The 25,121-nt window shown below is 56.7% G+C and overlaps 11 protein-coding genes across 11 annotated transcripts; 5 read left to right on the forward strand and 6 right to left on the reverse strand.

Moving 5' to 3' along the window:
• Nucleotides 1-153: 153 nt before the first annotated feature.
• On the forward strand, nucleotides 154-2,117 carry VTN31DRAFT_4720 (uncharacterized protein; the record flags this gene model as incomplete). The annotated part of the gene is made up of 2 exons (XM_069405140.1): nucleotides 154-362; nucleotides 422-2,117. 2 exons carry the CDS (start codon nucleotides 154-156, stop codon nucleotides 2,115-2,117), a joined length of 1,905 nt encoding a protein of 634 aa, XP_069260233.1.
• Nucleotides 2,118-2,520: 403 nt separating this feature from the next.
• On the reverse strand, nucleotides 2,521-4,122 carry VTN31DRAFT_4721 (uncharacterized protein; the record flags this gene model as incomplete). Its single annotated transcript, XM_069405141.1, has 4 exons — nucleotides 2,521-3,357; nucleotides 3,421-3,537; nucleotides 3,627-3,944; nucleotides 4,012-4,122. The coding sequence occupies 4 exons, from the start codon at nucleotides 4,120-4,122 to the stop codon at nucleotides 2,521-2,523; spliced, it is 1,383 nt and encodes a 460-aa protein (XP_069260234.1).
• Nucleotides 4,123-4,899: 777 nt separating this feature from the next.
• Nucleotides 4,900-6,561, forward strand: VTN31DRAFT_4722 (uncharacterized protein; the record flags this gene model as incomplete). The annotated part of the gene is made up of 1 exon (XM_069405142.1): nucleotides 4,900-6,561. The coding sequence occupies one exon, from the start codon at nucleotides 4,900-4,902 to the stop codon at nucleotides 6,559-6,561; it is 1,662 nt and encodes a 553-aa protein (XP_069260235.1).
• Nucleotides 6,562-6,661: 100 nt separating this feature from the next.
• Nucleotides 6,662-7,728, reverse strand: VTN31DRAFT_4723 (uncharacterized protein; the record flags this gene model as incomplete). Its single annotated transcript, XM_069405143.1, has 2 exons — nucleotides 6,662-7,569; nucleotides 7,635-7,728. 2 exons carry the CDS (start codon nucleotides 7,726-7,728, stop codon nucleotides 6,662-6,664), a joined length of 1,002 nt encoding a protein of 333 aa, XP_069260236.1.
• Nucleotides 7,729-8,468: 740 nt separating this feature from the next.
• Nucleotides 8,469-10,067, forward strand: VTN31DRAFT_4724 (uncharacterized protein; the record flags this gene model as incomplete). Its single annotated transcript, XM_069405144.1, has 1 exon — nucleotides 8,469-10,067. The coding sequence occupies one exon, from the start codon at nucleotides 8,469-8,471 to the stop codon at nucleotides 10,065-10,067; it is 1,599 nt and encodes a 532-aa protein (XP_069260237.1).
• Nucleotides 10,068-10,420: 353 nt separating this feature from the next.
• VTN31DRAFT_4725 (uncharacterized protein) lies at nucleotides 10,421-10,762 on the reverse strand (the record flags this gene model as incomplete). The annotated part of the gene is made up of 2 exons (XM_069405145.1): nucleotides 10,421-10,577; nucleotides 10,665-10,762. The coding sequence occupies 2 exons, from the start codon at nucleotides 10,760-10,762 to the stop codon at nucleotides 10,421-10,423; spliced, it is 255 nt and encodes an 84-aa protein (XP_069260238.1).
• A 492-nt stretch (nucleotides 10,763-11,254) lies between these two features.
• VTN31DRAFT_4726 (uncharacterized protein) lies at nucleotides 11,255-12,997 on the forward strand (the record flags this gene model as incomplete). The annotated part of the gene is made up of 2 exons (XM_069405146.1): nucleotides 11,255-11,773; nucleotides 11,840-12,997. The coding sequence occupies 2 exons, from the start codon at nucleotides 11,255-11,257 to the stop codon at nucleotides 12,995-12,997; spliced, it is 1,677 nt and encodes a 558-aa protein (XP_069260239.1).
• A 512-nt stretch (nucleotides 12,998-13,509) lies between these two features.
• Nucleotides 13,510-15,684, reverse strand: VTN31DRAFT_4727 (uncharacterized protein; the record flags this gene model as incomplete). Its single annotated transcript, XM_069405147.1, has 3 exons — nucleotides 13,510-13,859; nucleotides 13,927-15,177; nucleotides 15,231-15,684. The coding sequence occupies 3 exons, from the start codon at nucleotides 15,682-15,684 to the stop codon at nucleotides 13,510-13,512; spliced, it is 2,055 nt and encodes a 684-aa protein (XP_069260240.1).
• A 643-nt stretch (nucleotides 15,685-16,327) lies between these two features.
• On the reverse strand, nucleotides 16,328-16,966 carry VTN31DRAFT_4728 (uncharacterized protein; the record flags this gene model as incomplete). Its single annotated transcript, XM_069405148.1, has 1 exon — nucleotides 16,328-16,966. One exon carries the CDS (start codon nucleotides 16,964-16,966, stop codon nucleotides 16,328-16,330), a length of 639 nt encoding a protein of 212 aa, XP_069260241.1.
• Nucleotides 16,967-17,874: 908 nt separating this feature from the next.
• Nucleotides 17,875-22,507, reverse strand: VTN31DRAFT_4729 (uncharacterized protein; the record flags this gene model as incomplete). Its single annotated transcript, XM_069405149.1, has 3 exons — nucleotides 17,875-17,963; nucleotides 18,025-22,057; nucleotides 22,115-22,507. 3 exons carry the CDS (start codon nucleotides 22,505-22,507, stop codon nucleotides 17,875-17,877), a joined length of 4,515 nt encoding a protein of 1,504 aa, XP_069260242.1.
• A 1,553-nt stretch (nucleotides 22,508-24,060) lies between these two features.
• Nucleotides 24,061-25,083, forward strand: VTN31DRAFT_4730 (uncharacterized protein; the record flags this gene model as incomplete). The annotated part of the gene is made up of 1 exon (XM_069405151.1): nucleotides 24,061-25,083. The coding sequence occupies one exon, from the start codon at nucleotides 24,061-24,063 to the stop codon at nucleotides 25,081-25,083; it is 1,023 nt and encodes a 340-aa protein (XP_069260243.1).
• Between the last annotated feature and the right edge of the window lie 38 nt (nucleotides 25,084-25,121).

Consider the following 25,121-nt stretch of genomic DNA (forward strand, 5'->3'; position numbering starts at 1 on the left):
CGCGGACTCCGGCGTTCCAAAAGCATGGCCAGTCAGCGCGTTGATGTGCAATCTGGTATGCCAATACAGGATTCGCCCCCTGAATGCCGCCAGTCACTGCTCTCGAGAAAGCTTCGACATGAGCAAAGGACGCTGAGAAAGACAGTGAGGCCCATGAGGGAGTACAGTCCCGATGAGGACGTAGGCGTCCGCAGAAGCTCCAGTGGAGGTGGTCTGCAGTTGAAGGCGCGGGTGTTGTCACTCAATATCAAGAAGCGCCTGAAACGAGTTTTTGGGCATGTTGACTCCGTTGGAAATCAACATTCGGAGCCGCAATCGATGGACTCAGCGTCGAGTCATGCTGCTGCATACATGCCCGATAGGTGAGACACCTTGTTCCCGTCAGCTGTCGACGGTATGGAAATACTCATCAGTCTTGCAGTCCTTTGGGAAAGATCGATGGTCAGTCTCAAGCTCTACGCTCTAGGCGAAGCTTTGAGAGCATTGCAACATCGGCTTCCCGTGTCACCAGCTGGGCAGATTCGACGGCTGCAAATACCATAGCAACGCGGCATCCAGTAGATAATGGTCGTCTCTCAATCATTGACGAGGACGCAGATGTCGAGCACAGTCTCTTTGCGAATGAGCGATATTCAGTAGCGGACGAGCTGAATGACGGCCGCAAAACTCGTAGCGTCGTCGACACTCAGAGAGTGTATTCAGCTTTGATGAAGCACATCAGTGAAGCTGCCGCAAGAGAAGGTGAAAGAATCATGTCATCGGGAACAGTCAGAGGGGGCATTGCCGTTCCCACACACGTCTCGCCTGAACATTCCCAATCAGCAGCCCAGAGTATCCGTCATATGTCAAGTGACACTTCGATGGAGACTGCCCGAACATCTTTCCCGATACCATTTCACCCACAGAGCTCTCCAAGCCGGACGTCCACCGTTCATCGTGCTGGAAGCAGTTACCGAGCCAACTCCCCCGCAGGACACAAGAGCCGGAATCTGGCGTCGGCCCGGTCGAGGCTGTCGCTTCGTGATTCAGAATCGACATTCTTTCCTGCAACCCCTCCGGGGAAGCCAAAGAATCCTAGTCCGTATAGACTTGCGATGAAGTCTATGCGGGAAACGGGAGACCAACCTGGCGACACAGCTTCTGACACGACATGCAAGATGCGCGTACCCGATTCTCCCAGTATATATTCTCAGACACCCAGCGGCCGTGCTCTGAGCCGGGAGAATCTAAACCCGAGTACCGATTCACTCGGTCCTGTGCAGCCGGGCATGGCGACGATATTCAGCGAGAAGACTGCATATGATCCTTCAAGCAAAAAAGTTGGGGCCACTGAAGATTGGATGTCCTGGATGCATGCTCAAATAAACAGTCTCGACGGTCTTGCTCCCGTCGAAGGCACTGCGCAAGCTGTGCGGGCGCATCATCGAGAAGGGGCTGAAATGGATGGGCAACCTATGCAAGTTGATGTTTCTCACGACAAGACTCCATGTGTCAGTGGAGCTGAAGAGCGTGGCTCCATTCAACGGGAAAGAGACACGAGCTCGTCACGCTACGACAATACGAGAACCACATCGATGGGTCGGAGAGTCATTGGAACAAGCAATTTCTCGCGTCCGTTAAGTCGACAGTCTATGGGGTCGCTGCGGCTGGTGACCCAGAAAATCGATGATGGCAACTTCATACATCGCCTCGATAATATCAGCAGTGGAGGCATCATGCGAAATGATCAGCGCAGCCAACTCGCCGATGACGCCGCAAGCCTGTCATCACCGTGTGCAGCAGAAAAGGTCGCTGACTGTAATCATTCCCCGACACCGATGATGTCGCTGAGAGCGGCACGGAAGGCCAGACTGAATCGCAGTCCCATTAGACAGGCCACAATCAGACATGTCACGGACAAGAGCGACGCGAGAGCTTTGTCGTTCCACACAGTGCGGTCCGTCCCTGAATGGGCACTGAAGGAGAACCAGGGAGCATCTCCGGGCGACAAAGACTTGCGCTCGTTGGAGGGCCTTCACTCAACCATTGATAGCAAGCGGTTGGTTGATATATTCTTGAACAGTCGTCGCGGACCTCGGGAGCAGCCCGAAGACGACACGGAACGAGCGTTTGTATGAACCTATTGGAGTCCTTGGTTGGCTACCATTCCTTGGGTGTTATCTCCTGAACGGCAAGGCTATTGGATTGATGTATGCAGTGGTTAATGTCTGTATTAATATATCAAAGTATGTCATCCATCGTGATAGGGTGTTCTCATAACTGTGGGATTCAAGCGTGTGCAAGGGATTTGAAAGTAGACATGCCAGCTGATCAAGTATCCCGAATATGAGTCCATAAGCCATGGAAAAAAGATGGATACACGGAGTATTCATTGACAATCCTCTTTTTCTTGCAGCTGATTCCCATACAAAGTCCAAAAAATAATAACGTCGTCACAGAATATCTCGTGTACGCAATAAACCAGACACAGCATGTTTGCGGAACAGAAAAAGCCAAACAGAGCAGTATTAGGGATTACATTTATTGACAATAGTTTGCCGGAAAACTGCCCCGTACGCCATGCAGTTCCCCTTCCCACCAGTCGTCGGTGCTCTCGGTCCGCTTCAGCACGCGGATCCGGTCCCCCTCGCGGAAGGCAAGGTCGCCCGGGCCCTGGCCGCCAAAGTCGTAAAGAGCGGTGACGTATTGGGGCTGTACGGAGGAAGAGGAGCGTGGCGGAGGGGGTGGTGGGGGAGGACGCTTCTTGAGAGCGATGGCGGCGGCATTGCTCGTGACGCTGGTGGTGGTGGTGGTGGTGGTGTGATGGTGGTAGGGACCAGCAGCGGGCACGGGGGAGGAGGATGGTGACGGAGAGCGGGCGGCGGCGCGTCCGGAGAGGTGGGTGAGATCGCTGAGGCGTGGTTTGGTCTCGTAGACGGGCACTGGCGGAGCGAGGTTACGCGGTGGTGGAGGGGCGTTGCCCGCCGACGGACGGGAATGGTGCAGGAAGCTGCTGGGCCGACGCGAAGACCCGAAGCCATTGACGGGGCCGCCGGCGCCGGCGGCGGTGGGGGGGAGTTCGTCGCCATTCATCGCCTGCCGGACGGTTTTGCCGTTTGCAAGACAGGCCAGCGACTCCGCTTGCTGCTGGACCGGGACGAAGGCGGACTTCCAATCGCTCACCACCTGCTCCATCGGGGGTGGTGGGGAGGGAAACTGCTCTTGCTCGCAGTAAGTATGTAGAACGGTGTAGTAGTGACCCAGGAGGGTGTTTTGGATCTCGATCTGCGCCGCCAGCAAGTGTGGGAGGATCGAGAAGACGGTCGAGATCAGCGGCGGGAGGTGTTGGCGCAGGTTCTCGTCTGCAGCTTGGTATTCCTGTTGACGGCGGGTTAGCTGACGGTTCGCCCTTCATCGCGGAGCAGAGGGTGGGGAGCTCACTTCTGTCGCCCGTGCGAGATCCGATTCAGCCCTCGCCAACGCCGCATTGTCGCGATCAGACCGCTTTGTCTTTTTCGAGTAGTTGTCAACGCGACCTTGATAATGCTCGTAATCCAACTAGAGCCGTGAACAAGCACGCAATTGTCAGAACCAACGATATCTCCTGTTGCGGGGCCTTTGTCGGTGGGAATGAATCATGGGCACACCTTCTTCTCCTCGCGCTTCTTGATGGTCTTCTTCATGGGCAGCAGTAACTCCTTGGCCTGCTGCGCGGGGTATATCATTCGCTCATCGACGGCTTTGACTTCCACCAGGAGGTCATCCCGCAGCGATTCATATTCCTCGGAAAGCTTTCTCGTCCGTCTCTGGATCGTTTCAGGCGTTTCGACACTTGGTCGCATCGTGTTGGGATCGGAGCTGCCAATGATGGGAGCATACAGGTTGTCGAATTCTTGGACTAATCGTCCTTGGTGCGTCAGGATGGCAGCCCAGGAGTCACGCCATGCCTTGGTAGACTCGATGATCTGGGCTTCTGCGTCAATGGGGGCAACTTTCCCACCTGCAGGGATGCGGCTTGCGATCACTACTTACTCGGGTCAGCAGCCTGTCCGCATCCTCGAATTCCTTCAACAGCACCGAGATCTGGCTGTCATCGGCGGATCGTTTCATGAACCGGCCGAACTGTCGGTGTACGGTCTGCATGGCTGCGGAGGGTAGAGTTTGAGATACGAAATCGAATTGAAGCTTGACTTGGACGTGTGTTCCCTAAACGTCTGGGATCATCTGGTCCCAATTGAATTGCTGAAGGGGCTTATCGCCGTCTTCGCAACACAAAAAAAAAAAAAACAAGAGAAAAATTCGCTCGTCAGGGAAGTATGTTCGATGCCACAAATGCACTGAAGTAATATGTCGTGAAGGAGCCGCACTCAAATTAATGCGTCGTCAGAGCCGTGGCTGTGACCCTGTTGAAGCCGACGAGCCGCCGTCATAACCAGTGAGCTGGACCCACGCTTGTTTCAGGATTTGAGCAGTGATGATCGTCCGAGCGAAATTTACAAGCAGAGCAGGGAATAGATAGGTATTGCACAAAATCAAGGATACGGGCGAGTGTTAGGGCATAGTATCCACGGCGGAGGGCGGAGAAGAGAAGCAGTGCCAGTGGCAGCGGGCACACACGAGTTCTTGACAATCAATTCAAAAGTACTCCGGACTCTGTATTGTTAGTTAGTATGATGATGTGATCTCTTCGATATCTGAAAGCGAGTCTTAATTAGTCCAGTTAGCTGCATGCCCTGCAAGCGAGTCCAGTCATAACCTATCGTTGAGCAACACGCGTGATCTAGACCTTCGGGAGGACAAAATAAGCTTAGATTCACCAAGTTGTAGAGCTTGGAGGACTCGACAACTTCACGTTTCCGCCCCGCCAGAGCCTAGAGAGCAGAGAGTAGAAAGAGACAATCAAGCCTCTCTGCAAAAGCCATGTCTCGGCCCCCGGCATCGGGGCAGCCCGCCATCCCCCCAACGCAAAACACCGCCCCCGTGCACAAGTTCGAATGTTTGTTTACCTACGACCTCCGCCGCAAGGCCAAGCGCTGGCAAGATGGCTTCCTCAAATTTCACACGTTCAACCGGCGGATCATGGTCTACGACGAGGCGGGTAACTTCGTCGGCGACCACCATTGGCGCGAAAGCCACGATGTGGACGATGGCGATGAGGTGGAGCTAGACAAAGGCGTCCTGGTCCAGGTCGGCCAGTGTATCGAGACGACGCACTCTGATATCTCCACACTGTTCGAGAAGCGCAAAGCAACCTCCGAGTCGTCGCCCGCCGCACCGCGGGCCTCGTTACCGCCGTCTTCCGCCTCCCCGACCGTCGCGCGGGCCGCGCCCAAGTCGTTGAATGCGGTGCTCGGAATCAAGCGACCTGCGTCGGGAGCCTCCGGACAGTCCGTCATGCCGACAAAACCTCCGAACCAGGAGCGACATATGAATAACCCTTCGGAGTCAGACGCGGAACCACCGACGAAACGAACGAAACGGCAAGACCCGCAGCAGACTCCGCGCCGAAGCAGCCGCTTGAATCAACAAAATCCGCCGGAGGTGATTAACCTAGTGAACAGCTCGGACTCATCATCGGAGCCCCCGCAATCTTCTCCCCAACGCGACAGACAGGAAGCGGACAAAACCCAGCCATCCAAACAGCCGGCCAAGCAGGCTCAGAACGCTCAGCCGGCACCAGCCGAGACAAAATCTCCAAGGGGCCGCCTTCGTCTCTTCAGAGAAAGGCGGGAGAAACTCCTATACAAACCTCCTACGCCATCAAAGACGCAGAAGAAAGGGTTGCCGAAAGAAGATGAGGGGCAGCCGTCTTCACCGAGCAGCAATGCCGAATTCGGCATCGACGACGACACCTTGGAGATACTTGACGATCTTGCCGAGCCAACGTCCGCAGAGCCTGCCAGGACCACGCGTGCTTCAGCAGCAGCCAACGATAAGAAAAAGTCCCTGTACCAGATACCATCGCATTCGCAAGTGTATGGGTCACTCGCATCATCGGCTGGTCGCGTGCTGGACGGCGAGTCCGACGGCTCACCTCTGCCTCCTCCTCCTCCTGCCGCTGTCCCGCGACAGCGGAAAGCATCCGCGTCTCTTGTGCGAAGCCGCTCCGAGGTGGTTCCGGCGACGACGGCACCGTCGCCGCCGTTGGTCATGATGTCCTCGTCACCTCCACCATCGTCATCACCATCACCGCCCCCCGAGACTGGCCCCCCGGACTGGGAATCTGGCGACGAATCGCCATCACCTTCACCTGCGAATCATGCGCAAGCAGCGCCGGACCCGACCGTCGCGACGAAAAGAGGTGAGCACAAGGTACTGCGTAAAGCGCTCTCCGACACGACAGCCCTCCGCAGCGCAGAGTCAAGCCACCATCATCGCCACCAGCCGCGTGGACCGGTCGCTACAACAGGTCCGCCCAAAAGGCAGGAGGAAAGCGATGACCAGGGGCCATGGACCTGCGAAGCATACGACTTTTTCGTATTTCCGACCGCCGGCGCGCGAGAAGAAAGAAGAAGAAGAAGAAGAAGAAGAAGAAGAAGAAGAAGAAGCGTGAGCTGTTCATTTGCCGATGATTATCTTTGAGCATTTTGTACGCAAACAGCTTCTAGTGGGCACTCATCATAATTAGAAAGTTCGCCAGAGAGGGACAGGGTGAGGTTCTGTTCGTCAGGGTCTACTATTTCTATTTCTTGACCAGACTACCTGCTATATACGGCATCGTTGACCAGAGCCATTTCCGCTGCAAGTCGACTTTGGCCCACCCGCCATCCTTTTGTGCGGCTTGGAGGAGGTATTTCTCCGTGTCACGGTTCATGTGACAGTCCCCGATGAAGAAGCTCCAACCCAAGCATTGATAGAGACCCTGGAGTAGCCTGGCGAGAAGGCTGCCTTGGGAGTGGCTGAAGAAAGAGTAAGGGTTGGCAACGTGTTCGACAACGAGCAGCTCGCCGCCGGGTTTCAGCAGGTCGTAGAGCATCGCGATGCTGCGTTGGGGGTGCGGCACGGAGCAGAGAACGCGCACGCAGACGATCGTGTCGAACACACCTCCAGCCGCTTCTGCGGACTTCTCCTCTTCCCCGTTCCTGCCGTTGCGCTGATGTTGGCGCACGGCCTGCACCAACGCTTGGACCGTCGATTCTGTCCCATCCACGCCCCATGGCCCAACATGGTACTTGTCCTGCAGTCGCCACGTCGCAGCTTTGCGCCGCAGATCGTAATGCAGCCCGACACAGGGCTCCGCGCCGAAAATTGCCCGGATGCCATTCTTCCTCTCCGCCGCGGCGAGGAACGGCATCTGCGTGCCCGTGCCCGGTCCGACGTCCAAGACAGTCCCCTTGGCGCGCAGGAGGAGCGGCGGAACCAATGCCGCCGATCCTTCCAATTGACTCGGATCTGGCATGGAGGGTTCGGTCTCCGTCTCCTTCTCTGCATGCTCATCCTTGCCCGTGACGGGCCCCCGCTCACTTGCCGGGACACTGAACTCCACCCAAAACCGCGCGAAAGCTTCATCCCGCACAGCGCGGAATTCGAGGAGTGGGCGCAATGGCCTGCGTTGCCGGAAGATCACGTCCCAGACCGTTTTTGCGTATACTGTTCGGTGTCATTACTATGAGTGGGACGTGTTCATAGGCTTAAATTTTTCCATGACCGCTCACCTTTTGCAGCCCAGAATAGCAGAATCGAGGGCTCGATAAGCCCCATGATGTATTCCTTTGCCGTCGGTGGAGGATCATATTTTGGAGATGACATCGTAACAAGTATCAAGGTCAATCAATAGTACTGTACTCCGCTGTGTGCACTTCTGTACTCGTACGCTGTGGCTGGAAGAGGGCAATAGTCCAAACAGTTACAGCGTTCCTGCTCAGTAATTCATTCACCTGTCAGATGATGGACATGTAGATTCAATTGAAGGCCAAGACGTGCGGAGATCTAACTCGTACGGTTGGCGAAGCTCTGCCATCTGAGCTTCTGGGGATTCACCGAATCGAGAGGAGCACAGGATAAGGTTTGCAAAAGTATACTTCGTTTTTGTAAAGTTCGATTTTGGAGATAGTCTAAGCTCCTAGTAGCGAATAGTATGTTATCTACAGAAATCACAAGGGTCAAATATCGGAATAAGCATCATAAAATACGGAGAGATTAGTATTTTTTCGTAACGATTTGGTATCCGTACTTTTTTCCGCGATCAACACGATATGTAATCGTGCGGGACAGGTCAACAGCACACCAGCTCCATCATCAGCCATTACTAATTGATGCACCATTACTAATTTATCACTCGGTGCATTGTTTTAAGAACTCGGCAGGGAGTGTTCGGCGCTCTGCTGACTGTCGATTCCACGGTATCTCATGGCTGTTTGGTGCTGTTGTGAATCTACATCTTTTTTTTACCCCGCGATTGTTCAACACGGCAAAAAATTCATCGTGCCTTCAAAGAAAACTGCAGTTTCGTGACACGAAATCATTGAACACACCAGACCCTGAACACCATGTCATCATCTCAGGACCATCTGCGACAAGGCGAGGATGAGGATGTCTACCTCAACGAGGCGGACGCGGAGGAGGTGATTGAGCGGGATGAGGACCACCCCATGGAATCGGACGATGACGATGACATGGATGTGGAAGACCAGCAGGAGCAGGAATTCGTTCTGCAGAACGACTCGGTCGCACATTTTGATCACCATACCGATTCGATATTTTGCATCGCGCAACATCCGATCCACCCCGCCATTGTGGTTACGGGGTCCGGCGACGACACAGGGTATATCTTTGACTCAACACCCACCGATGATCGGCCGCTTCTCCCGCGGAGCTACGAGTCGGATCCCCAGCCGAGGGGGGAAAGGAAGTCGCTGGACTTTATCAAGAAGCTAGATGGTCACACGGATTCAGTCAATGCCGTGGCTTTCACGGCGCCGCGCGGAGAGTACGTAGTGACTGCGGGGCTGGATGGGCGACTACGAGTTTGGCGCGATACCACACAAGGGAAAACGGGCACAGCATGGGAGTTTGTGGCCGAGGCGCGGGAGGTTGAGGAGGTCAATTGGGTAGCAGTCTGCCCTGCTGTGGCGGGAGATGAGGACAAGAGCAACGTAACCGCCATTGGCGGGAACGATGGTAGCGTATGGGTGCTGAAGATTGATCACAACGATTCGACGCAGCCAATCTCCATTGTTCAGAGCTTCTTCCAGCACACGGCCTCCTGCACGGCTGGTGCGTGGACTCCTGACGGCAAGTTGCTGGCCACGGTCTCGGAAGATGGCACTTTCTACGTCTACGATGTGTTCGGGCTTGCGGCGGCAGCGGGCGTCTCGTACTCGGCGGGGTCGAGCGTCGTGGTGGGGTACACGCCGGAGGACCAGCGCTTCGCTGTCGAAGGCGGGCTGTACTCGATTGCGGTGGCCCCTAGCGGTGCCCTTGCAGCGGTTGGCGGTGCCGGCGGTCACATCAAGGTCGTGGGTCTCCCTGTTTTGTCGTCGTCGACGGGGCCTGCCGGCAAATCGGGCGGAAAGGGAAAGGCCAAGTCGTCCGGCGCAGGATCCCAAGGGGTTGTTGGTGCGACAAGCGCCGGCGCGATCCTGGCTTCTCTCCAGGCGCAGTCTGAGAGTGTTGAAAGCTTGTCCTTCTCCTCGCCACCTCTGAACATGCTGGCGTCGGGCTCCGTAGATGGCTCAATCTGTCTCTTCGACACCGCCCATGGTTTTGCCATGCGCCGCCGAATACGTGACGCGCACGGCGGAACGGCCGTCGTGAAGGTCGAGTTCTTACAAGAATCTTCATCTCCGGCGGCCGCATTACCACGTCCCGGGCTTCCTCGCCCAGGCGTACCCGCCGCAGGTCAGGGTCGACCATGGCTGCTAACGTCCGTGGGCTTGGATGGCGTGGTGCGGAGATGGGATGCTCGGGGCGGCACCGCTGCCGCCGCGCAGGGCTTCCTGCGGGAATGGAAAGGTCACGTTGGGTTGATAGAGGGAGAGAACGGCGAGCAGTCCGGTGGTATCCTGGGCTTTGTTCAAGGGGCCGCCGGCGGCAAGCGGATTGTCACTGCTGGTGATGAGGGAGTTGCATTGGTATTTGAAGAATGATATATGTCATGGGCATATTGTATATACTTGTAAATAGAGCAACCCATCTGCGTTCTGCTCTTGAACAGCAGACGATCAAGATCTGCCTCTAAAAAAAAAGGACTTTGGAACCGACATCGCTAGGAAATAGTATGTACAAGTCGACGGTAAAAGGCGTCATTGCTGCTGCCAGCGAATGCCAGCAAGCTTCTAGGTAATACATGGCGGCCCCAACATAGATCGGCCGCAAATAGAATCCATCACGATCTGCCGCCGCAGGTTTCTTCTTTTTCTTTCTTTCACCTGGAGACGCAATTGCCTGTTCACCCTTGCCAATGGGTCATCATTCCCTGACTTGACCGACACCAGATTCTTTAATGGTGATCCTCCTTATGGCCATGGCTATCTTTCAGAAACAATTGTTCGTACACACAGTACCCAGCGAAAAGGACGGTTGCCGTTCCAAGACCGGGGAAGAGGCGCTTAAAGCGATTCCATCGAGAGAAGGGGCCGGTGTATCGCCAGGCCTCGCTGCAGAAAACCGTTAGCTCGCGCGAAGAAAAAAAAAAATAAATAAATCATAAATAACGCCAAACGCTGGTAATCATTCCCACGTACTTTCGAGCCCAGGGATCGTTCTTTGCCCAGACAGATCGGGGATTGGCCGCGGCCTTGAACTCGTTGATGTCAAAGCCAGTGGGGTTTCGGCCAGTCATGGCGACGGATGATGGCTCGAGATCCGAGCAAGGGATTTCCAATCCAGACGATGCGACGGCGAAGGGAAACTGAGCTCTAGGAGGGACGGGACCGTGGCAATTGCTCGGTCAATGGATTGCTGTCCGTTGCGAAGCGACGAAAGACTTGAAAGCCAAGTTGAGTCGGGTTCCTCCGGTTGGCGCAGGTCCCGTGAGTCTCGAGACTGATCGCGCTAAACCCAATCCGGAAACACCGGGGAAGGTTCGAACTTTGGTGGGCTTTTGGAAGAGCAAGCTGGATTCGAGGGGGGGCCCAAGATTTGTGCGCCTTGACTCGAAGACAACGCTGATTCCAGAGATACGCTCAAGGAATACGAATCGCACTCTATACGAAACGTCCTGGCTCGATCCGTGCCGACTGCTCCAGCGCGCGCGGATTGTCTCCGATTCATGACCGATTCCGCAGACCGAGTTCGAGTTCTGGCTTGCAGATAGCAGTTAATTAAAGACGATATGCCACCGCCGGTTGGCCGCTACGGGCCTACGGGCTTGAACGGCCCATACCCTCACCTGCAACAGGCCCATCTGCAACAACAGCAGCAGCAGTCGCAGGCGTCGCAGCAGCATCACGCCGGCCATGCCCAGCCTGGTAGCGCTGGGGGTCTTCCTCCGCCGTCGCTGGGGGGCCACCCCGGGTTTGGTCCGGCGAGCTCGAATTCCAATGTCAATCCATTTGCCTTGTCTGGAGCGGCGATGGCAAACGGGATGTCTGTCGGTGGTTTCGGGGCCGGCGCCGCGGCCGATGCGGGGAGCGCGACGGGCCTCGCAAGCCATGCCGCGCAGATGGGGTTTGTGCGAGGAGCGCAGATGCAACAGCAGCAGCAGCTCCATCAGATGCCCGATGGCCGGTTCGTTCTGGAGGGGAAGCCGGGGTCAATCAAGTCGCGGATACGGGATGTGTGGAAGCATAACCTGGCGCAGGAGATGGCGACGTTGCGGCGACTAGTCGAGCGGTATCCATACATTAGCATGGTGGGTTCTTTCATCCCCCCCTCTCTCTCCGTTCTGTCAACATATACTGAAACTGAATCTGTGTAGGACACAGAGTTTCCCGGCATCGTAGCTAGACCAATCGGCACCTTCACAACCAAGGCGGACTACCACTACCAAACGCTCCGCTGCAACGTCGATCTCCTCAAGATGATCCAGCTCGGAATTACATTATTCTCGCCTGAAGGCGAGCTCCCACCGGCGACACCGACGGAGGCGAATGGGCAAGGGTATGGAAACAGCGGGCAAGTGGCGCCATGCACATGGCAGTTCAACTTCAAGTTCTCGCTGGAGGACGACATGTACGCGCAAGAGTCGACGAGTATGCTGGCGAAAGCGGGGATCGACTTTGCGATGCACGAGAAGAACGGGATCGACCCGTTCGACTTTGGGGCGCTGCTGATCAGCTCGGGTTTGGTGCTGGTGGATGACGTGCACTGGATCTCGTTCCACTCGGGCTACGACTTTGGGTACCTGATGAAGATCATGCTGTGCAAGCCGCTGCCAGAGGACGAGAAGGAGTTCCACAAGCTGCTCAAGATCTTCTTCCCGTCACTGTACGACATCAAGTACCTGATGAAGCACGCGGGGCGGAACCAGGCGGTCAACGACACGCCGCTGACGCCCGCCGCGGCGCAGATTATCGCGAACCTTGGGCAAAAATCGGGCCTGCAGGACATTGCCGACGAGCTTGGCGTGAAGCGAGTGGGCATCGCGCACCAGGCAGGCTCGGACTCGCTCGTCACGGGCGAGATCTATTTCAAGATGCGGCAGGTGGTATTCAACGGGACGATCGACGGCAGCAAGTACAGTGGGCAGGTGTGGGGGCTGAACGGGCAAATGCCGGCGTTGGCGGCGTCGTATGGCCATCCTACGACTGCTCCTTCGACCACAGCGGCGGCGGCGGCAAACAACAGCACCACTGTCGCCGTCAACAACGCCAACGGAAACACCAATGGAGCCAGCAGCAGCAACAACAACAACAACAATAACGCCAACAACAGCAACGGCAGCAACAACACGAACCAACAACAGCAAACGCCGAGCCTGAACGGAGCGACCATCTACAACGGCGGAGCAACACCGAGCACCCCGAACAACAGCAACAACAACAACAACAACAACAACGGCAGAGCGTCGACGCCGCAGCAGCAGCAACAACAAAACTACGGAGGGACAATGACTCCGGGGGTTCAAAAATCATGAATCATCCATTTGTCTCTGGGCTGGTCTACTTTGGGGAAGGTCTGGATGTATGAGTTGTTTGACAGTTGTATCCGGGAACGACTATTACTTTGGCTGGAGTTGTGGGTTTTTTTCTTCTTTATCCCGTTGGACGTATGGTGTATGGAGTTCTCGATATCTTTAGCTTTTCTGCTTAGGTAGCTCGATCAATCGAGGTTTTTCATGAATTCGTTATGTGTCTTGGTTGTGTAGACGATGCAATGCAGCCGAGGGGTGATCCTCATGGACATTTCGAGCGCATCCATTCTGCTAACTCTCAAAGGGCGGCTACGATGAATGCACTTTCAAATATCGAAAGGCACTTGATTGATCAGTCCCGAATGCACTAATAATAAAAAAAAAAAAAAAAAAAAAAAAAAAAAAAACTAAAAACAATACATGAAAGGCAGGCACATCAACTGGACGACAATCACATTATGATATCATAGTGCTCAACAAGAGACAGCCAGCCCTGACTTAGTACTGTTTCAAACTTACACCAACACGCTACTCGTATCCCCCCTCCTCTCACACGCACACTCCTTCTTCCCCGAAGCGGCAACCTGCGACGGTGTCCGCGCATAGCTCGGCGGCACGTCGAGCGCCGGGTTGCGGTCGAAGAAGTTGCGCGGCCGTAGCAGGAGCGTCATGGGCTCCGCAGGCATGATGGGGAAATCCTCGGGGGATGGGAAGTGGGTGATACCGAAGGTGTGCCAGACGACGATGTCGGTGTTTTCGATCGAGGCGTTGGGGTTGGCCTCGATCCATTCGGGGAGGCCGCGCGAGGGTTCGCCGGACGTTTGCGGGACGTGCTGGCCGGCGGGGTAGAGTTGGTCGTCCTCGTCTGTGCCAGTTAGATAACTAGTACTCTTGTTGAGGGGAAAAAAAGAGAGAGGTTGGGGGAAAAGTACATTTGGTGACGTGAATGGCATGACGGGCAAAGCCCGCACGCTTCCAGACTAGACCACCCTCACGAGGCAGCAAGCGTGGGACCTCGCGACTGACGAGCTTGTAACAAGGGTGCTTCTTGCTGTGGCGGTTGATCTTGTTGGTATTGGTAATTTCCCAGGTACGGCCGGTGTCGCCGTTGTAGTCGGCCATGGCCTCGAGAGGGGTGGTGTATTTGGTCTTTTTGGCGTAGAAGGCGTTGCCGTACTTGTTCTCGGCGCTACCGACCTCCCCGGGCCCCCGGACGGCGTCGACTTGGAAGACGGTGTTGTTGGGCCCGTCGACCATGGGGTTGATGCGCAGACAGAAGAGGTGCTGGTGGTTATGGGCGTTGACGCCCGGGTAGACCAGGGTGCCCCAGCCGTTGGTGTCCTCGTCCGGGTTCATGGCGTAGGTGTTGAGGATGCCCGTCAGCTTGATGTCGAGCTGGACGGTGCCGTCCTGGTGGAAGATCCAGTAGACGCAGTACTCGTAGTTTGCGGCGGTGAAGATGTGCGAGATGACGAGGCGGCGGCCCCGAGTGATGATGGTGGAGTCATCGCGGAAGTCGGTGTGCTTGAAGAGGATTCCCGAGTCCTCCTCGTGGATACAAATGGCGTTCTTGATCACGGTGCTCTGGCCGGCGCGGTTGACAAACGCCGCGTCCAGGTAGTGAATTGCGCCCTTGCAGTCGCAGCCCAATGCCAGACTGTTGGTCATGTATCCCCCGCCGTACTCGCCCAGGTCGAACGCGTGCTTGCGTTGGTGTGGATGCTCCGGATTGCCGTAGGGAACCACCATCTCCGCCAGCGACAGCCGGTAGAAGATCGGCCGGACCTCGCCCTTGTCGCGGAAGCCGATGTTGTGCAGCACAATGCCTTCCCGGTAGTTGAACCCAATGTGCATGCTCCAGTTCTGCCACTCGATGATCCGCCCGTTCATCTTAAACGATACGCCTTCAGGCTGTGTGATGTGGATCGGCTTCAGATCCGTCCGGTACCCGCCTTCTTTCTCAATCGCCTCCGGGTGGTAGTTGCTTGGCGCCGCCTTGCTGAGCGGTCGCCGCACGGGCGGAATGTCGATGTGGATGATCTCCTTCGTCTCCGAGTTGTAGATGGGGCAAAAGTCCAGCGGGAACGTGTACTGCAAGTCATCCACGTGCGGACGGTAGTACATCAGCGCCTGCTGCAGGCGCACGTTGCTGCCAAACCGCTCATCGTAGCCAATGGTCCAAGCTACTCAATTCAGCACACCAGCGTCCCCTCAATCGGGGAAAATGGGGACTTACGATCGCAGTAAACCTTGTCCATATCCTCCGGTGGAATGCCGAGAATGCCGCACTGCTCGATCACTCTGGGATCTTTGCGCACCACGTGCTCCACCTCCTGGAGATCCTCCATGGTGATGATGGGCTGCACGCCCTCGATATGCTTCCAGGAGACGAGCTCCTTTCGGTCCAGATCGACAATGCCTTCAAACACCTTGCCGCCGGGTGCGATGCAGACAATGTCCGCCTCGCGCGGCGGCCGCGGCGCCTTCTCCGGGTCTGCCAACCACGCCAGCATTTGCGCCTTGCGCGGCTCCCGCAGCGTCACGCCGTTGAAGTTGACCGGCGCATGTTTCTCGCGCACGATCGCCGCGGCGGTGTCGATCTCCGTCGTGCTCAGGGGATCAAATGGATGCGGCGGCGGCGCCGTCGCGCTTACCTGAAAGGACAGCTGCTTTAGACGATCGAGGACCATGATGCTGTGTATTGTGCTATGTGTTCAATGCCTCCAACTGTCGTCTCCGCAATGAACTCGATACTGCTCCCATCTTGATTCAAGGGGAGAACAGACGCCTTCTTAAACTGCCTTCCCCCCCTCTCTTATCGTCAGGCAATGTCTCCTCTCCTCCCCCACCTTGTACAGCTAGTCCATCCATTGCTATCCGAGTCTCAAATACAGTATGGGATTAGGGCACAAGCTCCCCTCTCTGATAAGGATAAGAGTGCAGGGGTCGCTATCGGAACTGCTGATTGGCCCGCATCCGGCTTCCTGTTTGGGCTAGGGTTAATTGCGCGCGTTGACCTCCGCAAACCGGCAAGGCGACCCTAAAGATTCCAGGATGGCATAGCATTGCTTTGCCTCTTTGAAATCTTGCTTCATGGTTCTTCCGTCCCAGGACCCTGGCGAAGGTTCAGCAGTGCGGGTGTTGGGTTCCGGTTCTCCGCATGTAAACTTGCGCTAGAATCAATCCAATGCAAAGTAAAGCAATACTAACAATATAGCATATTCTCCGTAATCCGTTCAGGCCCAGAGTAGTACAATGAATCCAAGCTCACTCGTATGTATAGAGCATAAAGAACCGAATCCCAAAATCAATCCAATCCAATCGAAGAAGCCATCATTGCTTGCGCTGGAGGCCCGCCTTGATCTCCTCCAACAACGCCGCCAACTCCTTCCCCCCATCACTGGCCGGGCCCTCAATACCCAGTGCCTGTTCGATCCAAGCGCGGGCCTCATCATAACGGCCCATCTCGACGAGACACTTCCCCCCGCGCCACCACCCCTTCGCGTTCCCCACGGGCTTACTCTCCACGCTGCACTTGGCATCCACCCAACCTTCCGGCCACATCTGCTGCGCCATGTGCGCCTGCGCGCGGTTCGCATACAGTCCCGACAGCTCCTCCCGCACCAGGTTTACGGGCTCCCACCCGGGCCGTCCCGCGGCCATCTCAATCGCGTAGCTGTACAGCCGCACCGCCTCGCTGTGGTTCCCCCGCTTGTAGGCCGTGTTCGCCGTGTCCTTGAGCTTGGTGATCTGCGCGCTGCGCTTCGGGTTGATGGGCAACGGCGGAGGCGGGACGTTGGGCGGGTCCAGGCCGATCAACGAGCGGTGCAGCGCATTGAGCTGCTTCAGCTCGGCCTCGATGGCCTCGGTTTGCGCGGGTGTCTGACCCTCGGTTGTGGCGAGGGAGACGGCTTTGGAGCTCGGATCGAGATGTAGGGGGTAATGTGTGTACGTGTCGAGGTTGCTCGACATGGTGATGATGGGGAATAGATTCCCCTGGAAGTTAATGAAGGTAGGTAGTAGTTCTACTTCGTACAACAAAAGGGTCGACGATGACTTCGAGGGTGTTGTTTGAGTTACTGCTTCAGTTAGCGCCGGTCGAGCTGAATAAATCGTGCTCCTTACGAATGAATGGATTCAACAGCCCGTATCAAATCAGTGTCGTAATCGTGCAAAAATCCGGACGTAGTCAGAAAGTCAGCATTTACCACGAGATCACCGACCATTATCCTCGACCGACAAGGCGGTGGCAGAATCAAGCTACGACTCAACGTTAGACCAGTTGGCGGACTTGGCGCATTCCGGGCATTAAACCAGTTGGCTCTTTGAAGGCCAGACCATTCACTACGAGCTGCACCGTTCAATGATCAGGAATCCAAGAAATATATAATGCCATTCTGATATCGAGTATCGACTAACAGCTTCAGTTAACGACACCCCGGCAATCTTGCCTCCAACATTCTCCGCAATCAGCAGGCCGAGAAGCTCATTAAGACCAATCTCCCAACGTCACAAACAACAATGATGAAAGAAAAAAAAAGCAGGGAACGAACAGACAGGCACGGAACAGGGATTCTGCTTTCCCAACGGATGATGTCATTCTGAATGGGCATCGGGAAACATGCTCGAGCCCATAGATAATTGATAACAAGAAAAGAGACAAACGAGCAATGCATCACTAAAGGAAGAAAAAACACACAAAATGAAAGGATAAAGAGTGTTAGACTAGGACTAGTAGAGTTATAGGTTCGGAAAGGAGTAGAGGAGATTGGGAGATGAATCACGCGATGATACGCAAAACAAAGGAAACTCGTAGGCCCAATAACGAACTATGCTTCGAAAACAACCTCACGACCGGGCGACAAGTCGAACATCAACATTCAACGCGGATGTGACGGCGAGTAGGAAAACCGCTTGACTCCCGGACTGTAGCGACTGGTTCTGGGAAGAGAGCCCACATCATGCTTGCCTTTTCAGTGTCAACATTACTCTTCATCATCAACAGAGCCAAAAAAAAAAGTAGCACGTACCATCGCAACAAGCCCGAACATTCTCTAGCCGGTCCGCCTCCCACTCCTTTCGCTCAATCACTTGGCGCAAATCTTCAGCGCTGTCGTAATCGGAAGCGTCAGTTTGGGAGCTATCCATGTGCACCGGCGTATGGCGACCTCGAAGGCTCGCAAAAGACCCGCGGATGGTCGCGTCGAAGACCCTGCTAAGTCGAGAGGACGCGCTGGCGCGAGGATTCTCCGTGCGAGAACCCGCCCCGCTCAGAGCTGGCGACATTCGTCCAGGAGTAGCGCCCGGGCGCACCGAAAGCGACGACGGTGCTCGGTTCTTCGATGCCGCCGTGTTGCCACTCTGATGCGATGTCTGCGACACTCGCGTAACGGTCCTCCGTGCCTGAGGCCGGGGATTAAACTCCTCGACGTCGTCATTCGTGATCTCCGCCTCGTCGCTCCGTTGCTCGTCATCTGTCCGCAAGAGGAGGTATGACAGTGCATTGAACCACGTTTCATGTCGCTGGCTGGTTGCCGCAGTAAACCGGATGCGCCGTCCGGGGGTAACCACCTCGAGACTCTTGCGGTGCAGGCCTGGAGGGTACGGGTTGTCGTCCGCAACCACCCGCACGGCTTCGATCTGCACGCTCTTCGCCTTGTGTTCACTACGACCCGCGATAGATGGATCTTGCTCACTCCAGTACAGTGTGCGAGTATACGGATGCACCCAGAAGTACCGACGGTGTCGGGTGTTGGACATCTCTCCCGATACTGTTCGGCGAGTGTACTTCCAGAGGTACTCGCCGATCATGGTCTGCGTGATGGCCTGGATCATGCGTGGATCAGTGCTCGGGCCAGGATGCGAGGGCGGTGCCTCCGACTGAATGTTGAACCGCACATCGAGCTCCGACGCAAACGAGGACAATGAAGAACGCCGTGTGGACGCGCGACTCTCGCATCTTGATCGGACCCGTGTAGTGGACTCCCTGAGCGATGGAGCCCGGTGTTCGCTCGGGGTCTTGGGTCGTGTTGTCGGACCCCGCATGGCCAATGCCGGTGCGGACGGTGGGCCCATGGTTCCGGCCGTTTGCGAGTTCTGAGCGGCTGCAATGACCTCCTTGTGATCAGCAGGCAGCGGAGGATGACTTCCGCCAGCAGAGCCAGGCCTCGCACTGCTCGAGCTGCCAGGTCGTCGCGTAGCTGGATGGGAGGTCGGCGCGGCACCAGAACCCAGGGAAGATGCCGCCTTGGAAGCCTTCGGAGTGGCCCCTGGCGAGTCCACGCCGGCAATGGACCGGGGCTCGGACGGTGTCAACGGGCGAGACGCAAGACGATCCAGAAGGAGCTGGTCGATCTGCTTGGATGACAGGATGGTCTGCGCACCCTGGTCCACGCACACAACGGGCTTGCTCTTGACATCGCGAGGTGCGGCGTTGCCGGAGATCGAGTTGAGAGGTAGCGCTGTATCTTCGACCTTGGTCGGTGACTCGGCATCCGCCGACTCTTTCCGCTCTTCTTGATCCACGTAGATCGCAGGTGTCTCCTCCGTGACGCCCAATGCGCGACCATCGGTCCGCACAGCAGTACCCGGCCGGTTGGCCTCGTCCAAAACCACAATGGCCTCCACCGGCTTCGGCTCCGGCCATACTGGATCCACGGGTGCTGTTTCTACAGACTGGATGCATGAGATGGACAGCTCTGGGATTTCCTCCTGCGTCTGTACCGGCATAGGTGCCGCGGGCTCCGTGCACACGGCCGCGATTGACGATACCGACAACTGCAGCGACGTCCGCGTGCTGTCCTCGGGCTCGACCACCGCCGGTTTCGATTCTGGCGTAGCGAAAGGAGTTGGCTCGGTCTGTTCGCTGTAGATTGTAGACAACGACAGCCGCACTGGCTCCGGCTCCGGCGTCGCATCGACGACCACAGGCTCTTCTTCAGGTGGTTCCGCAGCTACCGTTTCAGTCTCTACTGTCTGGGTCGCCGTGCTCGACAGGGACGGCGCAGGTGGCGCAGCCGGAGCGATCGGCACGGTCTCCTCCGCCATGATCGCCGACATATCCAGGTGCACCTGCACTGGAGTTTGAGGCGGCTCTCCTGGCGCAGGGGCAACAGGAGTGGTGGAAGATTCGTCCCAGATGGTTTTGGGCGGCGTGGGGAACAAAGTCCTCGGCTCATCATGCGGCTTCAAGGGCGTATACTGTGTTGAAGAATCCACCAGAGACGGGGTAACGACGCGGCTTTCCTCCGCCCGGACGCTGACTGGTGTAGCGGGTTCCCAGGGGTCCGTCATGGTGGACGTGTCAACCATCATCACGGCCGGCGGCGCGGCAGCCTCGGAGAGTTCTTGATCCAAAGAAACGTTGGTCGGCCGAGGCGTCGAGGGTTGCGAGATTACGTTCCCGGTACGGAGAGGGGAGCCGAAATCCCCGTCACTGCCTGGACTGCCAAGCTCCTCCAGCTCGGCGAACAGGCTTTGACCGGCCATGGGAGTGGCTGGAGCGTGCTGGAAAGATCCCGCGGGAGACTCGCCGGCGCTGGACGGATCATGGAAGGACGATGCCATGGGAGCTTCGCCGGAGGGCCGAATTCGCCTGAGGGCGCCCCGGTTGACCTTCAGGCGGTAGCGAGGTGGATGCGACTGCACTGGCGTTCGTGCTCCTTCCGGTTCGGAATCTGACGTGGACGCAGTGCTCATGTAGGACGTTCGATCACCCGCCTTGGCGATTCGTAGCTGCGAGGGAACGCGACGGGCACGCGGAGTATCTCGACGAGGGGTGGTCTGAGTCTCCGTTTCGGTGAGCTCGTCCGTGTCGTCATCGTCGGCCATGCTCTCAAGGCCGGTCTGGAAAGCCTCGCTTTCAGTGGCCGTCTCTCGCTCGTTGGCAGTCTCGAATGTGTCGTCGTTCTCCGTCGCAGTGTGGTAGGCATCGCTCTGATCAGTCGTGGCCGGAGGCGACCGACTTCCTGCGCGGTTCGAACGAATCGTCCGTGTCGGGCTAGCCTCGCTGGTATGGTCCTCCCAATCGGGCTCGTCCAAAATCGACGCCCGACCCCGGCGGGCGGGACCCAGGAGATCCGAGCGAGGCACCGGTCTCTTGAACGCTTCGGCCCTGACCTTTGGTCGCTTAGCCGCGCTCGGCGTCGCGGAGGGGTGGTGGTCCGCACGTCGACGGGCCTCCAGCTCGTCGCGAGCCTCCTGCAGCATACGCTTGAGTTCAAGTTTTTCCGTCTTCTCGCGGTGAATGTTGCTCTTCAAGTTCTGGATCATCCGGTGCGCATGTCCCAGCGAGCTCCGTAGCGTCTCCGTCTCGAGGTGGTTGTGTCGCGGGGTCTGCTTGTTCGGAGAAGGAGGCTGGTCCTCATCCGGCGACGGCTCGTCGCGAACCACATCGCTGGTGTCGATTGTCGGGCGCCGCGGGGTCTCCGCTTCCATCTGCCGGGCGCGCATAGCAGTTATGGCCTTGACAAGCTCCTGATTTTGCGACGTAAGCTCCTCGAGCTTAGCCTGCAGCGAGACACGCTCGGCGTCGCCGGAGTGGAGACTCCGCCGGAGCATGTTCGCCTCGGTGTCGTGGGCCTTTTGCGCGGCGGCCTGGTCTTCGAGAAGCTTAGTGTTGGCCTGCTTGAGCTCCTCCAACTCGCGCTCGATGCTGCCCTTCTCCGCGGTCAGCGCGCTCAGAGCGCTGGTCAACTTGGCCTCCCGCTCCTGCGCCTCCTTGACTTGAGCCATGAGCTCATTCTTTTGGGTTTCGAGACTCCAGTTCTCATCCTTGTAGCGCTGCTCGCTCTCATCGAGCGCCCGGAGCCGCTGTGCAAAGCCTTCGGCCTCGAGCTCGAGCCGGGAATTCTCAAGGTTGGCATTCTTGAGGGCCTCGTCGCGTTCGGCCAGAGCCGCCTGCAACTGACGAACCTGGGCGAGGAGAGAGGTAGAGATCTCGGTCGCGAACTCAATGTCATGGACGCGGCTGGACGGCTGGTTCCGCTGTTTGCGGGAAGGCATGTTTACTTTGGATGGCGACGCGGTGGCTTGGCTGGTCAGCACGGACGAGCCGGATGGGGACTGCAACAGTTAGCACGATCGGTGTCATTCCAGCGCGACTGGGTTCGGTGGCCATACCCGAAAGTCACCGATCGACGGGGTTCCATCGCCGCTGATGACGCGCTTGGGCGCCATGAAGGCGCGCGCGGTCTCCCGACCGATCTCATTGTACTCCTTCTCGAGATCGGCGAGCTTCTGGCGCAGCTCGGGGCCGATGTCGCTCTCATCCTGCTGCTGTTCGACCTCACGCAGCTTCTCCGTCAACTCCCGCTGCTGATTCACCAGTGCAGTACCCAGTCTCGACGCCTCCTGGAGTCGGCGTTCAGTCTCGGCCAGGTGGGCCTCCAAGGCGCGTTTGGCCTGAGAGGGGGACGAGGCCGTCAGACTAAACAGCTGGGTATCGAAGGAGGAATACCGGTGCGACTCGCGGGCCGCGGACGGGCCGTTCGGCGTGACGAAAGGGTCTTCCATGGTGAGCGGGTGGATGTTGGAGGCGGGAGTCCCTGAGGGACCCACGGAACGCGACCGCGAAGGAGGTCGATCACACGAAGCGTCAGAAGATGGTTGGCGTCGTGTGGCCCACTAACCGAATCGCATTCTCCAGTTGCCGCGTTAGAATCAGGCGGGATGCTCTGCGCCCTGCGCGATGGGGATTGTTATTGTTGCGGGCACCCGGGGGTCTGCGATCGCGGTCGCACTTGGGAGGATTCGCTCAGCGGCCGCGACCGGGGGAGGGTTGTCCGTCAGAGTCGGTGCGCGGGGTTCTCTCTGTTGGGCCGGCGATCCAGGGACCCGGCACTGCGATGAGGACGGGTTGGCGCGTGTGTGTGTGTGCGTTTAGTGATGAATGAGCCGGGGGGGAAGCCAATGGAAGCGCGGCAGCGCGGCCGCGATGGGAGACGAGATGCAGCGATTAACTAGGAAAATAAGGCAAAAGAAACGAGGAAAACGAAACGAAAAGGAAAGAAAAGAGCGACAGAGGAAAAAAATTAAGGATGAACTACGAAGAGAGAATGGCGATGGACAGAGACAAGCATCCACGAAGTCGAATAACCGGGGAGGGATTCGACTTCGCAGGGAGGACACACACACCACACACCGGGAGAGGAGGAGAAGAGAGAGAGTCCAGAGAAGAGGAGGAGAAGAGGCGGAATCGAAATGGGATCAGAGCGTTTAGACTCGTTAGTGTTGATCGGGGGGGGCCCGGGCACGCTGCTTGAATCATGAAACAGGGGCGCAAGGAGAGGGTTGGAAACTACCGTTCGCACGCCTACGGATTGCTAAGAAATATACGCAGAACGAAGGAGATGATTTGGCGTTTCATGCCATGAATTATCTGGCATTCTTCATCGTCAAAAATATCATTGTTTTTCGCTGTGATGGCTGCCTGTGTTGTTGACAACTGGCCGAGGCTGACTCATCTCGGATGCCTGAGGCCGATATCCGAGAGTTTATTAACAGGCCATTTACTGTAGTTACCATTTCTCCATTCCTCACTTTCGGGGCTTGGGGAGATGCGGCATCCAGAGGTACCATGGACTCGATCATTTCAAAGTAACGAGTAACCGAAGAACAAAGGAGAGTAATTGGAGATCCATCCCATTCCAGAGCTGTACCGTTCATTCCTGGATATCCCGACCCTCATTCGGAGTTCATACGAGTATATGTACTAAGTAGAAGAGAGTACTCCAACGTGATGGCGGCTCACGGGCCACATGCCCGAAGCTCGGCAGCCATCGGTGAGCGGGCCACGAGCAGGACCGAGAAGGATTGGCCAGTGACTGTAGTTATGCGAAGCGCTCAGAACTTCAGCGTGAACGGTGTTTATCTCGCGTCTGTTGACCTGCCAGAGCCTATTCGATGCCCAATTAAAGACGGAGGAATGAAGATCCGTCCCGACTGATTATCTTATCAGGATTAGTTATCAGGATAGTCACGTGAAGATATCAAACCAGTTGGTGGCTAGGTACAGTAGTAATCAGTTCAACGCTCGGCCATCAACTTCAGCTCAACAATCCGCCACCATGACCGAGGAAAACACCGCCGTGGTAGCTGAGACTCTGGCCGATGTCCCGCAAGTGACTTTCAAGAAGCGCTCGGCGAAAGCCAAGGCGAGCTTCCGCAAGCGAGCCGCCACTCCCCCAGAGGCGGCCGCGGCCTCATCAGTCTCCGACGCGGGATTCACATCGTCAGAGGACGAAGAGGGGCGACAGATCAAGCGACGGCGAAAGAACGCCGCCGTGACGGCATCATCGACATCAACAACCAACAAATCAACGAATGATGCACCTACAACCGACGCTGGCGCCGGCGCCGCCCCGTTGGTCCGCACCAACGACGCAACCAAACACTCCAACTGGTATGACGACGAGGAAGAGCTGAGCGCACGGAACTTGCTGGGCAAGACGCGACCCAACCCGTCGTCTTCATCATCGACGACCTCGACAACGAACCAGGGGGACAAGCCAAAACCAAAGCAGTTCGGCCCGACCAAAACCGCGACCAACGTGCGAATGGTCACTATGATCGACTACGCACCAGACGTATGCAAGGACTGGAAACAGACGGGCTTCTGCGGCTTCGGTGACTCGTGCAAGTTCCTGCACGCGCGAGAGGACTACGCTCAAGGGTGGGAGCTTGACCGCCAATGGGAGGAAAAGACCAGGAATGGCAACAAGCCAGCGGCCCAGACCGTGGCATCGTTGGATAAGAAACGCGGTGGCGCCGGCCATTCCGACAGTGACCACGATGAAGATGATGTGATGCTCGAGAAGATTCCCTTTGCTTGCATTATCTGCAAGAAGTCCTACACAAACCCGATTGTGACCAAGTGTGGCCATTATTTCTGCGAGGCCTGCGCGCTGCAGCGGTATCGGAAGACGCCGTCATGCGAAGCTTGCGGCGCCGATACAAGAGGCGTCTTCAACGTGGCCAAGAAGTTGAACAAGCTGCTGGAGAAGAAGAGGGAGCGAGCGCGCAAGAAACGCGAAAAGGCCGTTGCCGCGGGAGAGGAGGTTCCGGAAGAAGAGGACGGATTGGACAAATAACTCTGTACATTACTTTCTTATCTTAATACTACTTGCTT

Source organism: Thermomyces dupontii, assembly GCF_041956625.1.
Source record: "Thermomyces dupontii strain NRRL 2155 unplaced genomic scaffold VTN31scaffold_4, whole genome shotgun sequence".
NCBI classification, from domain to species: Eukaryota; Fungi; Ascomycota; class Eurotiomycetes; order Eurotiales; family Trichocomaceae; genus Thermomyces; species Thermomyces dupontii.